The sequence below is a fragment of the Sander lucioperca genome, chromosome 14, assembly GCF_008315115.2.
Source record: "Sander lucioperca isolate FBNREF2018 chromosome 14, SLUC_FBN_1.2, whole genome shotgun sequence".
Lineage (NCBI taxonomy): Eukaryota > Metazoa > Chordata > Actinopteri > Perciformes > Percidae > Sander > Sander lucioperca.
This window is the reverse complement of record NC_050186.1, coordinates 19,652,146-19,668,110: the sequence shown is the minus strand read 5'-3', so window position 1 is coordinate 19,668,110 and position 15,965 is coordinate 19,652,146. Positions and strand designations below refer to the sequence as shown.

At 38.3% G+C, this 15,965-nt stretch overlaps 2 protein-coding genes across 3 annotated transcripts; both read left to right on the top strand.

Annotated features, from left to right (window-relative positions):
- The first annotated feature begins 239 nt into the window (after positions 1-239).
- apoea (apolipoprotein Ea) lies at positions 240-5,202 on the top strand. Its single transcript, XM_031295785.2, has 5 exons — positions 240-459; positions 755-805; positions 2,445-2,583; positions 3,974-4,261; positions 4,840-5,202. Exons 2-5 carry the CDS (start codon positions 763-765, stop codon positions 5,144-5,146), a joined length of 777 nt encoding a protein of 258 aa, XP_031151645.1. The 5' UTR covers positions 240-459; positions 755-762; the 3' UTR covers positions 5,147-5,202.
- Positions 5,203-6,651: 1,449 nt separating this feature from the next.
- Positions 6,652-15,731, top strand: msto1 (misato mitochondrial distribution and morphology regulator 1). 2 transcript variants are annotated; one of them, XM_031295778.2, is made up of 14 exons: positions 6,652-6,869; positions 8,251-8,380; positions 8,623-8,692; positions 9,056-9,131; positions 10,070-10,127; positions 10,226-10,376; positions 12,009-12,123; positions 12,263-12,397; positions 12,521-12,673; positions 13,127-13,258; positions 13,346-13,530; positions 14,375-14,479; positions 14,596-14,708; positions 14,814-15,731. In XM_031295778.2, exons 1-14 carry the CDS (start codon positions 6,786-6,788, stop codon positions 15,062-15,064), a joined length of 1,758 nt encoding a protein of 585 aa, XP_031151638.1. In that variant the 5' UTR covers positions 6,652-6,785; the 3' UTR covers positions 15,065-15,731. The 2 variants fall into 2 exon arrangements, with proteins under 2 accessions (XP_031151638.1, XP_031151637.1); XM_031295777.2 differs by having other exon boundaries at positions 10,223-10,376.
- The last annotated feature ends 234 nt before the right edge of the window (positions 15,732-15,965 follow it).

Genomic DNA, 15,965 nt, shown 5'->3' with positions numbered 1-15,965 from the left:
TGATTAGCTAATGACCTTTGGCTTTTTGGCTGTTATCAATAGCATTGTGGTTTGATAGAAAAGGGCAGTGCGACGTTCTGATTTGTTTTTGAGCTGATGGCACACTGATATTACTTCGCACATAAACTGCACTGCATTTTCTTTAAGGAACTTTACGAAGCAGTTGTTGGCTACTGAAATCAAACTATCCCACAGAGGCCTTGACCCCATGTGAATTCTGATTAGATATTTGGGATGTTTCTAATTTCTGATCGGTGCTTGGTGTACTTTCATTGTGCGACGTGGAGCCAAAATAACACACACACACTGCAATAAAAGATGCCAACATGCTGGGAACTTCGGACGCAGGTCGGCAATCCTGACATTTATTGGATAGAATCAAAGCCATCTAAACTGTATAAATACTGAGTGACAAGCTCAGTCAGTCTCACACAGACGTCACAGATCAGGATCACTGAGGTAAGTGTCAGACCATTCCTACGCTTCTTTAACAGCTGCTTGGTCTAGTAGTGGTTGAATTAAAGTTTTTGATACAAGTTTGTCACTGTGTCAAATAATTAGTTTAAAAGTGTGTGCTTATTCAAACTGGATGTGTAAAGAGTTTGATTAAAAAAACAGGTTGATTATGCATTATACATTTAAGTTTTAAAGAAAGAAATAGGCCTATGTGTGACTGAATTTACTAAAACCTGTATGTCAGTGTTGAGACCATTTTAACCCATTTATTAAACCTATTTATTGTATGATTTTCCAGATATCATCATGAGGGCGTTTGCAGTTATCCTTATGCTGGCTGTCCTCTCAGGTGAGTTTAAAATGTCTTCTAAGGGACACATAAAAAATCTGATGTAAGAAACTTCTTCAATCTTTTTACTGTTATATATTATTTTTATTGGACTTTTTGACATAACAGAGAAAGGGAAGAAGACATGCGTACATTTAAAAGAAGAAAATTATACAAGTAAACATAAATAAAAACAGTATCTACAAAAAGTATTTCCTCTAGTTGCCAACCGCTGTAATGAAAAGCTGTAAAAGAACAGAAAGGAAGCAAAGGAGGATAGACAGAAAGAAAGAACAAGGGAAAGAAGGGAAAGAAAGAAGGTAAGAGAGAGAGACAGATATGGAAAGAAAGGAAGGATGAAAATAAAGCAAAAAAAGAAACACATTGAGATTTGTATTTTGAAAGTCTTCAGCACTCCAGAAGCCTGCCATTAGCTCCTACTCCAGGGTCCCCAGTAATAGTAATAGCCTAATAAGTATAATAATAATAAGTAAAGGAAGCAAAATGAGCTATTATATTTATTAACACTCACAAGTTTTCTCTGAACATGTGAGCAGTATATATATATATATATATATATATATATATATATATATACAGTGTTGCTCATAAGTACATGCTAAAGTTGACTAAAAAAAGGAATAAAAAAATCATCTTTTGGAAATTGATCTTAATGCCTTAATTAAAAAAAATGAGGAAAAATCCGACCTTTTAAGGACACCAATTTGTTTTGTGAATTAATAATGTATTGTAAATAAATAAATGTTCTTCCTTAAAATACAGGGGCCATAATTATATATACCCCTATGTTAAATTCCCATAGAGGAAGGCAGATTTTTATTTTTAAAGGCCAGTTATTATTACTATTATTATTATACTATGCATCCTGATAAAGTTCCCTTGGCCTTTGGAATTAAAGTAGCCCCACATCATCACATACCCTTCACCATACCTAGAGATTGGCATGGTTTTATTTCAGTTAGCCTAATAGCTAACTGAGATAAGATCCATATCAATGCAAATCAAACCAGCTATTAGGTTAACTGAAATAAAACGTATTTATTTATTTATTTACAATACATTATTAATTCACAAAAAAATTGGTGTCCTTAAAAGGTCGGATTTTTCCTCATTTTTTTAATTAAGGCATTAAAATCAATTTCCAAAAGATGATTTTTTTATTCCTCTTTTTAGTCAACTTGACCATGGGTATGAATACTTATGAGCAGCACTGTATATACATATATATATATATATATATATATATATATATATATATATATATATATATATATATATATATATATATATATATTATTACTGTATTTAATGCAAAAATTGTAGGAACCGACAGGATTACATTTCACTGAAATGTTTTTCAGAGACTGATTGATTGGTTGCAGGTCCTACAGTTTCTTTAGTGGTTTCTAAAGGTCTTTGGGCCTCCTTAGTGTCGATGTCGTCCAAATACGGGTCCCAGATTTTATAAAGTGTTTGTCCTTCAGAGATGAAGAGAAAGGACACTTGTTACATTTTGCAGCCAGATGTTTAATCTACAATCCAACGCAAAATGTCTTCCATCTTTTTATGGATTTATAGTTTTTATTTCACATAAAGAAATGTGAATATTTGAGTTTGTCTGTCTCTGTTCAAAACCTAGGCTGCCATGCAAGAAGTGTGCCTGATGATGAGGAGAAGAACCCCTGGGAAGTCACGGTCGACAAGTTTAACGAATATTTGACGAAGGCCGACGAGGTGGTGAAGAACATCAAGAGCTCCCAGATCAGCCGGGAACTGGAGTGAGTTCATTTACGTCACAGTGATGAATTTAGGATAAGTTATCAAAATAATAAATCAATTTATTTTCATCTTTGACTTTTTATGACCTAATATTTTATGCACAATAAATAGGCTACATCATGTGCAATAAAATCACCTACCTGCCTCAACAGACTGCACATTGTCTACAGATCATATTTGTAATATTAGTAGTGTTTAATCTGCACCACCAGCTCAAGGAATTTTTTTTAAATTACAGTAAATCCAATATAGTAAGAGGATCACTGCAAAACCAGCAAAATCTGCAACTAGAAGTTCCCACTCTGAGTAAAAGATAGCATGATTACTATCTTTATTCTTTTGTAAAGAAGGAGAGTAACAAGCCCAAACATCTCAGCTAATGCCTTCCTCAGTGTGCAGCCTCCAACATTAATTAACATTAATTTTGTTAATTTCTTCCCCAAATTTCAAGGTAGAATTTATTATATTCTCTCCATACACAACAGGGGAATCAATTAACATACAAAACACAAACAGTGAGTACTTTTGATACTTTTAGTATATTTTGCTGGTAATACTTCAGTTTGTTTACTTATGTAATGTTTTTGAATGCAGGACTTTTACTTGTGATGGAGTACTTTCAGATTGTGGTATTTTACTCAGGGGAATTATCTAAAATACGTCTTCCAGCTGGTAAACACTGCAACTGGAACAAACCAGATTTCATCTGTGCCTTTGTGTTTTTGTCAGACTGTTAGAAAGCATCAACACAATGTTGTTTTTAAAGATTTATTTTGTGGCATTTTAGGCCTTTATTGTATAGGACAGCTTAGACATGAAAGGGGAGAGAGAGGGGGAATGACATGCAGCAAAGGGCTGCAGGTCGGAACCGAACACACGGCCACTGTGTCGAGAACTAAGCCTCTGTAAATGGGGGGGGCACTCTACCAGGTGAGCTACCCAGGTGCCCCCACAATGTTGTTTTTAGACCTCTGTCTGGCTACACAACACACATTCTGCCCTCAGCTGAGTGAGGTGGTTAATCAGCATGTGTCAGTGAGGTGAGACATGTAAAGAGCTGCTGAATGCAGTGCCCTCCAGACTCAAGTCCACTTTCCTGATGATGTCTTAGTTGGACTTTTCAGCCACTATTAAATCTTTTGATTTTTGCATTGATTTCTTGAACATGGAAGTGCTCAGTACAAACAGAGCTCCTGTAGATTGATCGACATCTCTGCTGAGACTTTGCAATGCATTATTTTTGACATTTTATGTCCTGTTTCATCTAGAATGAGGCCATGATTTGCTCTGACCTCGGCCTTGACCACTTTGGATCCAAAATACTTCACAAAAACACCACAAAAATCCCTAAATGTATCTGTCTCACCCCCCCCCCCCCTCCCTCAACAGCACCCTAATCCAGGACAGCATGGCTGAGCTGGCCATGTACAAGGACGACCTGCAGACCAAGCTTGCCCCCTTCACCCAGGACGCTGCAGAGACTCTGGGCAAAGACCTGCAGGAGCTGTTCAACAGACTGGGCGATCACATGAGCCAGGCCCGGGAGCAAATGGAGAAGTACGCCCAGGAGCTGCAGACCATGATGGAGCTGAACGCCGATGACGTCAGTGTCAGGATCTCCGCTTACACCCGCAAGCTGAAGAAACGCCTCAACAAGGACACACAGGACATCAAGAGGTGAGTGAAATCCACTGAAGCAGGGAGGCGTTCACTAGAGGCTGATGGGAAACTCTGTCCAGTAAGAGGCTCAGATAGTTTCTCTAACATTTACCAACCAAACTTTTAATTGTTTTATTTTGTTTTTTAAATTATTCCTCAAACACTTGTTTGCTTATCTGTTTTAATACATATTCACTTTTTAATTGCATGTTTTAATATATGTTCCCAAAAAGCAGTGGATTGTTTTTTTTGGTGGTTGATTCGGATCATTTGTATGTTTGTATACTAAATATCTTAAAGACTGACTGTTTTTTATTCTTATTATATACATACACATACTTCCATTCTGTTTAAGTATGATTTTAGACTGTAGGACTTTTCCTTATAAGTATTTTTGACACTGTAATACATTTTTTTTTTATTAACTACTACTGTAGTGGTACATTTAAGTACAAAAATCTGAATTCTTTTTCCAACACTGCAGTTGTACAACATATAATAACACTTTCTTTACAACATGCTGAAGCTATGTGATAAATCAGATGTTTTTGAGTCTTATTCTTCACTCAGTCACAACTGTTCTGTGCTTCTCTCAGAGTTGTTGCTGACTTCTTTGAGGAGCTTCAATCCCGCACCTCAAACAACATGGAGGACATGAAGACACGTTTAGACCCTTATTTTGCTCATGTGCGTGACAACGCCCAGGCAAAGATCACAACCCTGAATGATCTGCTGAAGTCGCAGGTGGAGAACGTGATGGACAAGATTCTGAACAAAGCTGAAGACATGAAGGAGCAGTTTGAGAAAACCGCTGAAGACCTGCGATCCACCCTGGAGGAGAAGTGGAAGGAGCTGAAGAGCTGGTTTACGCCTGTAGTCTCCATGTTTAGTGATAACATGTAAACACTGCTGAAATCAGAAAGTTCTAGACCATCTGTTTATCCATCACTTTCTGTATCGAAACCATCTCCGGAAACTGTTTTAAAATTAAGATACTCCTTGTTTTATCACAAATGTCCACCACAGTCTGAATGTCTCACTGAAGGTCCTTCAATAAAAAACTGCTGAAAATCAATAATGTCATCAGTGATGTCATCAGTGATGTCATCATTTATACTCTTGTCTGAAAGTCCTCTTGACCAAATTGCATCCATTGCTTGAACATATATAAATAATTACAAATAGAAGGATTTCTCACTTTAGGGGTGCATATGCTAAAATCAACACAGACTGCACAAGTGTCTTAATTTAAATAACACAAAAAAACTAACCGATCGAGGCAGCGGTAGATCAGCAACTCCTGTGTTCTGTGAGATAAAATGATGTTTTTGTCTTCTTTTTCTTCTTTCTTTTTTGAGGTTTATTGGAAGTTGGCAAACAACGGTTGGTGCATTTCCGTGTGTGTGGATCAGAAATAACTAATATCTACAATATTCAAATAAAATAGCCTAAAATAATAACGCAAAAAAATATATAAATAACTAAACTCATCTTCTCAATTATATTCGTTTCTAGTTGCTCCAGAGGCGTGCGGCCTCTGACGTATATAGCAATTGTAAGTCGCTTTGGATAAAAGCGTCAGCTAAATGACAAGTAATGTAATGTAATGTCTAAGATACTGAAATAGTAGGCTACTCAATAACACTCATTTCTTGAGTTCTTTTGACAAATATCTATTAGATCACACAGTACTTTTATCTTTGTGAGGTTTTGAATCAAATGTCTTCTTTCTTTCTCATACTTTTTGACAATATACCATAATATGCTCTATTGTTTCTTTTTGCCCACAGTAGTTTTCATACTTCTATTGTAATTTTTTCTATTCTATATTCTACAACGTATCTTGACTTTGCAGTACTTGATTTTTATTTTCTCTTGCACTAAAACACCAAGGCAAATTCGTTGTATGCGAAAACCTGCTTGGTTAATTTTCATAACATCATTTTTTATTATATTACTAATAGCAACACGTCCAACAATTTCTTCTTTAATCATAAAAGAAAAACTTAAATAATAAATAATTTGCATCATTTATTTGGAAATCTATATATTCATCTAAAAATGCACATAAAAAATGGTCCTTTTTTTTTTTTTTTTTACCTAGGACGGCGAAGGCATGGGGACGGCATGACACGCCCTACTCTCCCTCTGATTGGCTAGTACTCGATACACGCTCTGGTTGAGTTGGTTAGGTTTAGACAAGAGGAGTAGGATTGGTTAGGGTTAGAGTAAGAATGTCAGAGAAAGCCAATCAGACGCAGAGAAAGGCATAGTAGGGCGGGACATGCTTCGCCATCCTAGGAAAAAAATAATTGCGCACGTGAAGCTACGGCACGGTGAAACCATACTATTGCGTCTACGTCATTGGACATCCAATCACATTTCTCCATACACTTCTCTCAGCCAATTACAAGAGCCCGTTTACATGGGGCACAATATCGGGTTGAGTTGTCGCAGTTTAGTGTTGTCATTTTCAAACATGTCCATCACGTCCGAAGTAGATGATTTTAATATTTTCTCCTGATTTTTGATTTCCGTCACAATGAGTAACTTTTGTAGAGAAGTCATCACTCTTCAGTTGGGACATTATTCTAACTTTGTTGGGACTCACTGGTGGAATTTACAGGTAAGCTAAGCTAACGTTAGCTTTGCATGTGTGGTCAAACTTTAGAGTCTCTGCTCCGAGCTGCAAAGATAGCTCATGTTAGCAGCGCCGTCAATGTGCATGTTGTGGTCATTTTAACACACCGACGACATGCGATATAAAATCAGGCTGGCACATAAAGATAACGGTAGCAACCATCTCTGTGGTGCTAAAGCTGCTAACTATCAAGTCTGAAGTCAGCAGTTTATTTGTGTTCAGATCATTATATTTTTTAGACGGAATTGTTCATGTTATCCAGTACATTACAGAAGAATCACTTAACATGATAACTTAAAATAGGGTTAGATACATATATAAATTAGCCTCTGTTTAAATTATGGAGATGTTGAGCTACATCCTAAGGCAACATCATCAAGCTGCAGAAGTGCCCTTTAAAGGCAGTTAATAATAATAATAATAATAATAATAATAATAATAATAATAAATTGAATTTGTATAGCGCTTTTCATGGACTCAAAGTCGCTTTCAGTTGTTGTTTATCAGTGGTGGAAGAATATTTACCTAAGTACGATTTTGAGATACTTATACTTGACTTGAGTATTTACATTTTATGCAACCTTATATTTCACTACGTTTGTCTGACAGTTTTTTTTTCCTACCCTCCCTGTCCAGTATATATATATATATATATATATATATATATATATATATATATATATATATATATATATATATATATATAAACATGTATCTCCAGATGTGTTGTTGTTGAATGTTTGTGTTAAACTGTGTTGAGCTAATTCTCCTACATCTTAAGTTAAATAAAGTCTTTAAAAAGCCTATTGGATCAGCTGGAAAAAGCATCGTTACAAAGCTGAAAACAGGGCTGTTTTTCTGGCCCCATGAAAAGTTTTCAAACTTTTTAGAGATACGTGGTTCTCTCAGGACAGCGACGCCTACAAACATATGATGATCTTATAGAATATGATGCATTGCTGTAGATTAAACTACCCAACAGTATATAAAGGAGTTAAAATTAGCACAGCCTTAAAGATCTACAGCAGTAAAATGCAACAGACATTATTGCAGCAGAAATATTTATAAAAACAACAACAGTCTGGAGTTTTTAAATGTCAGTTCCTTTTATAAAAACAGAAATTAGAAGTTGTACCCAAGTAATGTCAGTTTTCATTCGTTTTTTTTTTTTTTTTTCACCATTGAGACTTCTTTCAGATTAGAAGTTTGATGTTTCGATGCTGATTCGATTAATACATTTACCACCACCTCCCCTGATGGGAATATCTCACTCTCCGTTCTTCTAAGATGGAGCTATTGTGGTATTTCTGATCATTTTAGCTTCATAGTCTGTGACAGGTGATGATGGGCTTGTCTTTGTTTGCAGGATGCGTCTTTATCATATGATCCAGAGGAGCCACCGAGTGAGATCCAGAGCGATGTCGTGTTTCGTGAAGGGGAGACTCTGGGCGGACAAGTCACCCACACACCTCGCCTCATCGCCATGGATCTCAAAGGTAACTTCTGCCTATCACGTGCTAACTTATTGCTGAAAACGTCCTCTGTGCTGGAGCAGCTTTATTTTTCTCGTTGTTTTGATGTAAATGTTTCCTATGTTTGCCTACTAATTTAATTACTTTAGAAAAGGTTTTGTTTTTGTCATTTAAGATTTCTTAAATGGATACAGGTTCATACAATAACTTGAATGTGAATAATGCTTGCTAAAGATCAATCACCTGCCTGTCACTGTCTATAACAGGAAGTCTTCGCACTCTACGGCAGGAGGGAAGTCTGTATGACGCCGGCAAAGACATCTCTGCTGCCACATGGTAAATAAGAAAGTCTCTGTCTATCTGCAGTATTGCCTGTGTGTTCAGCTATAAATAGGACATCATCTACATAGTGTATCACTGGTGGATTATTGCACCTTTTAAACATTTTTGTGATTTTCTGTAAGTTCTGTTACTCATTTGCGTATTGAAATACTTTACCTTTAACAGAAATCCTTACAGTGCTCACTTAGGCTACTGTTTGAGAGAGATTTTTTGCATACTGAATGAAACCTACATTGATCGGTTTATGAGATCCAACAAAGTTTCCTTCCTTATTAAAGGTTATATTACCGGTATTTAAGACAAGTCTTGTTTCGACAATTCTAGTTTTATGATGTAAACATGTGCTCCAACTGACAGGGAGGGAAGCCTCATGATGCACAAAGAAAGTCCAGCTGAGAAGAACCTCTTTCTTGAAGATCTGGACAAGTTGGATGTGAGTATTTATTGTGGAAATGAAACTGACAAGCCACTTAATAATAATAATAATAATAATAATAATAATAATAATAATAATAGTACATTTTCCATGTCTTGAGACAGTGATGCAAAGCCATTCAGAATAATGTTGTTCTATATATTTAGCAAGTATCTTGATCTAGTATGTATTGCTTTTAGGTCATTGATAGTTTGATGTTAATATTATTATATATTTGCGTAACAATCAAAAGAAAACAAAAGATCACAACTACTACAACCTTTAGTATAATTGGCTTCCAAACAGGCCACACTCTTTTTCATCATTTATAAAAAAAATTCTTGGATACAAAGGTCTCCTGCTACTAGGGGTGCACGATTCAGAAAATGTCACGATTCGATTCGATATCGATTTTCAGGCTCAAGATTCGATTCAAAAGCGATTTTCGATTAAAAAAAAAAAAAAAAACGATTCACAGTATGTAAATGTAGTTACATTTCCCCATGTGATTGCAGTAGACATACCAAAAAACAAAAAAACATGAATCGATTTTTGGAATTCTATGAATAGATTTTGAATCGGTAGAGCTTGAATCTCGATTTGAATGTGAATCGATTTTTTTTTTGCACACCCCTACCTGCTACATTTGTTTTTTTTACCAACCAAGTAGATATTCAGAAGAGGATAGGACCAACTCATGGCAGGTTAAAACGTATCTACCACAGCCAGAATTTACAAGCTTGATGGCGTCTATACTGCTTTATATAATAATAATGCAGAACATATTAGCTCTGTTAGTTCTGTCTCTGCAATTTATATTGTAATTTTGATTGGTCAGGACACGGCTAGGAAACGGGCTGCTTTTCCACTATGTGTAATTCTATAGTAGAGGCATTGTATTGCACCTTGATATAAACATTCTCAAGCCTTATGCTGGCAGCTTTTCTTGTCTCCAGAAAGGGGAGATCCTTGCTGAATCTGATTTTTACCCCAATTCCCAGCCTCAGCGCTCAGGTAATAAAAGCCTTAAGAAACCTTCTTTTAAACTCTGCATGAAATACAATATTCTGTGTCAGACGGAGCGACCACTCTGAAAACTCTCCCACCAGCAGGTGCAGTGAGTGTGAATACTGTGAACAGCCAGCTGGCTCAAGTCCAAAAGCGCTACAGGCTGGAGGGCAGCGTGAAGGTGTGGTCTGACTTCCTGAGGATCCACCTGCACCCTCGCACCATCTCTGTCATCCATCAGTACAACCATGACGGGTAAAGTGCAACGCCAGACTTCCTACACAGTGTTGAACAAAATGAGGAAACTGCTGAATTGCATTGTCCTCCACGAGGATAAAATCATCTGGACCCAAAAACAAGCCTGTGCAGTATCTGCCTTCCTCCAGAAGATGTCAGGCTTTACACAGAGTTGGGCTTAAACACTGAATCACAGGCTGCTCTCTGTGGGCTGAATATTTTTATATATGTCTTCAGCTTTGTTCAGGAAAATGGCTTGTGGAAACATGCAGGCATTTAACGCCTCCCCAATCCTCACATTGAAATTTAAATCTCCTAGACTGTGTTGATTTGATAATTTTTATTCCATCAGCTCTCTGGCTCCAGTGCTCATATTATGCTTTTTGGCTTTTCCCCTTTCCTTTATTGTGTTATATATCTTTTTTGTGCATGTTATAGGTTTACAAAGTGAAAAAGCCCAAAGTCCACCCCAAAGGGACTTACCATCTCCAACAGAAAACACTGTTCACAAACTGCTCCAAACAGCTCTATTGTAGTCCAGCCTTTACTTCCGTGACAAATGTGCATCACTTTGTAACACACATTATAATGCTCGCCTAGCTGCTAGCATGGCAAGCCCTCATACTCTGCTTCTGACTGGCTAGTAGTCCTTACCTAGCTACTGCACATGTGTGACTCTCAACAAAGATGGTACAGAAGTGAGATGTCTCACTCTGTAGCTAAAACAGAGAGCTCAACACACAGGGTGAAAAGAGGAGCTGCAGCAATGTGCAGTACAACAAAAATATGTATGTATATTAGGGGTGCGCATTGGCACTGCCCTCACAATTCGATTCGATTACAATTCACCAGGTAACGATTCGATTCAATTCGATTCTACGATGCATTGCGATGCATCAAAATTCTACTGCACACAACAAGGCAAATTTTTCATCAGTCATGAGGCAATACAAGCAGTCAGATATTGAACAACAGATTTTATTGGCTGCTATGTGTGTATTATCACTCTCCTGTATCTTTGACATAAATGCCATTTAAATAAAATAAAATTAAATGGTACAGGGTATTGGATATGGCATTTTCAAACCTGAAAAAGAAAACATAAATCACTGCTTTCAGTGCTTTGAATGAGTGATGATTTGTTGTTGTTGAAGCCAACTCAGGATGCCAACGATCAACATGGTTCGTGAAGTTAGTTGTATTTTCAACGTGCTTGATTTTAGTGTGGCAGGTTTTAGTGACATAATCGATTATGGCACTTTGCCGCATCGATGCTGAATCGTGCACGCCCCGCATTGCGATGCATTGCCGAATCGATTATTGTTGACACCACTAATGTATATGTAACATTTATTATAATACATTTATTATACATATATGTAACATGTAAACCTATTCTGGTACAACATCTAAATACAATTATGAACCTAATAAATGAGCATAATATGAGCACTTTAAAGCTTGTTACACTCCTTACTGCACCCCAAAACAGTGCAGCTAACCATTTTACAGCAGATGAAAAGGACATTACTGACTGGGTTGTGGCCGTGAGCGCAACGTGTTTAAAGGATGGATTTGCTTGTGTTACATTCAATGTTACATTCAATTAAGTCTCAGCACAGCTTTATATTTGTATTTGTGGGTGTCCAGGGAGACTTCCCGTTTAGAGGCTTTCGGCCAGGGAGAGACTCTCCTGCAGGGGTCGGTGCTCGAGCAGCTGGAGGACAAACTGCACTTCTTTGTAGAGGAGTGTGATTACCTTCAGGTAAGTCATTGTTTTTGTACTATACTGTATTATATTAAAAAGATGTAGGATATTTCAGAATTTTCAGCAAGTCGTTCAGTTTAAAACTTGATTGCTGATGTATTTAATTCCTCATCTCTCTGCATCCTTTTTTCCTCAGGGTTTCCAGGTTTTGTGTGACCTGGCTGATGGCTTTGCAGGCCTGGGGTCAAAGGTCACAGAGATGCTACAGGACTCTTATGGTGGAAGAGGCATCCTAACCTGGGGGTTAGCACCTGTCAGTCACCCGAATTCAGTGAGTCACAAACTCAAGTCAGCGCTGGCCGATTTATCTTCTCAGTGTTTTACAAGAGGCTGTGTAAAAGCAGATGTTTCGTAATGGGCTTCTGTACTTCTTGTATTCTTCCTGTTCAACCAGACTCCAATGAAGGACCTCTACCACATGTTGAACTGCGCATTAGGGACAGTCCACATGGCCAGTCACAGCTCTTTCTTCTGCCCGTTGACCCTGCGTGGTGGACTAGGCAGACGGCCCTCCGCTCCCACAGAATTCCCCCTCCTAAATTATGACGTGAGGTTTAATTTAATTATTTTTTTTTTATCACTTATTATCTATAAACTATTAACTATTAAGAGATGTTTAATGGTAATTAAACTGGGTCAAATTCAATATTTTCTCAGTTCATTTTGATGCCTTATTTTAACATTTGAATTGACTTTGTTTTGCTTAAATAAAAACTAAATAAAGTCAATTTAAAGAAACATTATGATGATAAATGGAAATAAAAAGAAGCGTCAAACTGTCATAAAACTGTCACTCTGAACTAGGACAACTCTAAACCAGATGTTTAGACTTATAAAACTGTATTAGAATTACATTTCTTTAAGATTTAGAGTTTAGATATAATTAAAGACATGTTATGACTTACAGACCCCCGTTTTACGGTATATGTGCGTATATGCATGCATGCATCTGGTATTGTCATTGTTTAATGATATTGTTTGTCTCTCTCCCCTGTCTCAGCCGTCACTGTGGTACCACTCCAGCTCTGTGCTGGCTTTGGCCCTAGATGCCCTCACTCTGCCTTACAGGCTGAAGAACAACAGCGTCCCAATGTGGCAGGTGGCAGATGCACTGGCTGTATCTGGGAGAAAGGTGACTTAGCGCTTTTCGTTTTGGTATGTTCACGTCTCTGTAGAGACGCCTCTGAGCTTATGATGACCGTGGTCATTTAAATCCTAGGTGGTGGCTGCTTATGGTGCCATCCCCTTTCCCATGATGCACGGCAGCTCTCTCCCTGACGCCCTAACTGCCTGCACAGATGTGTTGCCCTGGAAACCTTTATCATCTTGCCCTGAACCCGGCGACGGGCGATGCTACAGCCAGTACGTAACACTCAAAGGCTTCGAGGGCCAGAGACTAATCAGGTTGGTATTTTCCGAATACATTTATTTTGTGCCACGCTTTCACATAGCTGAGAAAACGCCACATAAAATATTAAATGAAGCTAAATGTTCACACAATACAGCCATGTGTACTTTGTCCGTAACAATCGGTCCCAAAACGTCCCAGTCAGAGAGTAAATGCTGTAAAAATATTCTTTGTAAATCTTTACAATCATTCCCTGAAAGAACCAAGCAGGCCCCCCTTGTTGTACAATCCACATTTTCTTTATAAATTGCCATTTTTAGCGTGTAGCTTGCTAGTTGAAGTTTGTTGTTGTTTTCCGGAGCAAAGAGATTTCGCGAACAGCAACGCACAGAGAGCGGTCAGGCTTTATCCTGGAAATGTACTTCCGTTGATCCAGACTAAACCGACTGTAACCTGGGTGGGTTGGACCCTTACTGATGTTGCTGGCTTTCTTGCATAGAATGCCAATATACTGTGTGCACGTTTGGGACCACAATTACAACCATATTCTGTGCAGCTGGCATACCACACCGTGGCACAGCAGCAGAGGACACTCTCTCCATGGTGCTTCTGTAAAAGTTTATACTGGGACAGTTTAAAAGGTGCTAAAGAAAGATAAATTGACATGTATAGAAAGTCGACCAAAATACACCTGTACTCCAGAGGGTTTAACCAAAAACATGGTTTTGATTTTAGCTTGATGGCCATTCATTTCGGAGATGCTGTATCCAATCAAAGTCAATAGGATTGCAAATTTAGGAAAAGGCTTGTGGAAACATGCAGGCATTTAACGCCTCCCCAGTCCTCACATTGAAATTTAAATCTCCTAGACTGTTGATTTGATAATTTTTATTCCATCAGCTCTCTGGCTCCAGGGACTCAACCACCCACTCCCCTGCATAGCCTCCACAGTGGGGAAGACGTCCTGGCTTCCTACATTGGATCGTTCTATCCTACAGCTCCTCTGTGAGTCCCCACACTGTCACATGCTGTGAACATAATCATTTTACTTGTTTATCTTTGGGGGCAAAATACTATATTTAAACCCAACACTGCACTTCTGTCTATCTTCCCTCTCCCAGGGCTCTGCAGTTGGTGTCTACACCCAGTAAGCTGACAGCACCTTTCCCTCAGATATTCAGTCAGTCCCTCGGAGCTCAGGGCTTCCTGCAGAGCCAGCCTCCTCCACCTGGCTGTAAGCTTATCTCTATTTAACTTTACTCTTTTTGTAGCTTGAAAACAACTTTTCTCCAACTTGGATTTGATGGTATTATAAAAGAATCCTTCCCTATGTCTGTAGCTCCGGCCCCAGTAGTCTCCTCTGCACCCGTCATGACTTCCCTCCAGTGTGGGCCTGCAGTTGGCTCGTGGCTGTCTGAGCTGCATCGTGGCGCCAGGACTTTAGACATCCGCCGCGTGGCCCCCAGCTTCCTCTCCCAGGGGCCCGAAATGGCAGAATACGAGGAGGCACTGGAGGAGCTGCGGCTACTGGCGCGGTGTTATCGTGACGACAGTGGCACGCACTCTTCCTCAGAAGAAGATGATGACTAGCACTCTGATCTGGATAGACTGTGAGCCTGTCTGCTTTGTTCACCAGCCTGCATGCACTCATACAGACACAGACTGATGAAGAGGAGCTGTGCCTCTGGGTTATGACTGAAGACTGAACTACATGGCAACAGAAAGGGGTGAAAAGTTTCTCATGAGTTGAAAGACTATTTAGAAGTTAGGCCTCTACCTGTGTAGTCTTCAGTGAGGAGATGAATGTAGCATCACATGACTGTAATTAACTGTTTATTTCCTCAAATGACTAACTGTAATTGTGTTTTATACTAAGTATACACTATAAAGTGAATGTATTTACATCGAGATGTAATTGTTACACCGGTTTTGGCACAGGTTGCTCTGACCATTAATTCAGTTATGTCATATTGGAAACTGCTTATTTTCTCTCATTGCCAGAGCCCAAAAGGGACCAGCCGCCAGATAAAGCAAATTGACATATTAAACTATTTAAAGCAAGCAAGCAAACAAACGCCTTGTATTTTTATTCTGATTAGCAAAATTGAAATAAATTCAGATTTGTTAGTTTGAGACCTACATGTAGCTAAAGGATGAGGCTAGTGAAGTTCTTATGAAGACCGAAACAAGTATTTTCTACCTGTGGCATTCATCCCCAAGCTCATTAGTTTCTACTGATTTTAGTAAATCTTTAAAAACAGAATACACTAGTGTATTTTCATTTTGTAAAAAGCTACATAACTTTCTAAACGAGCTGGACGCTGTAGTTTTTAGGGAACATTGCTAAACAGAAGGAATTAGTTAGGAGCTCTTTTTAGGCAAAGATCTCAATTTGTGTAAATTAACATCTGCACCGACTGTGCTACAAAGGTAATCGTATATCATGCCAAAATTGAAATAATACCTTACTGACCAATTTAAAAATACAAAT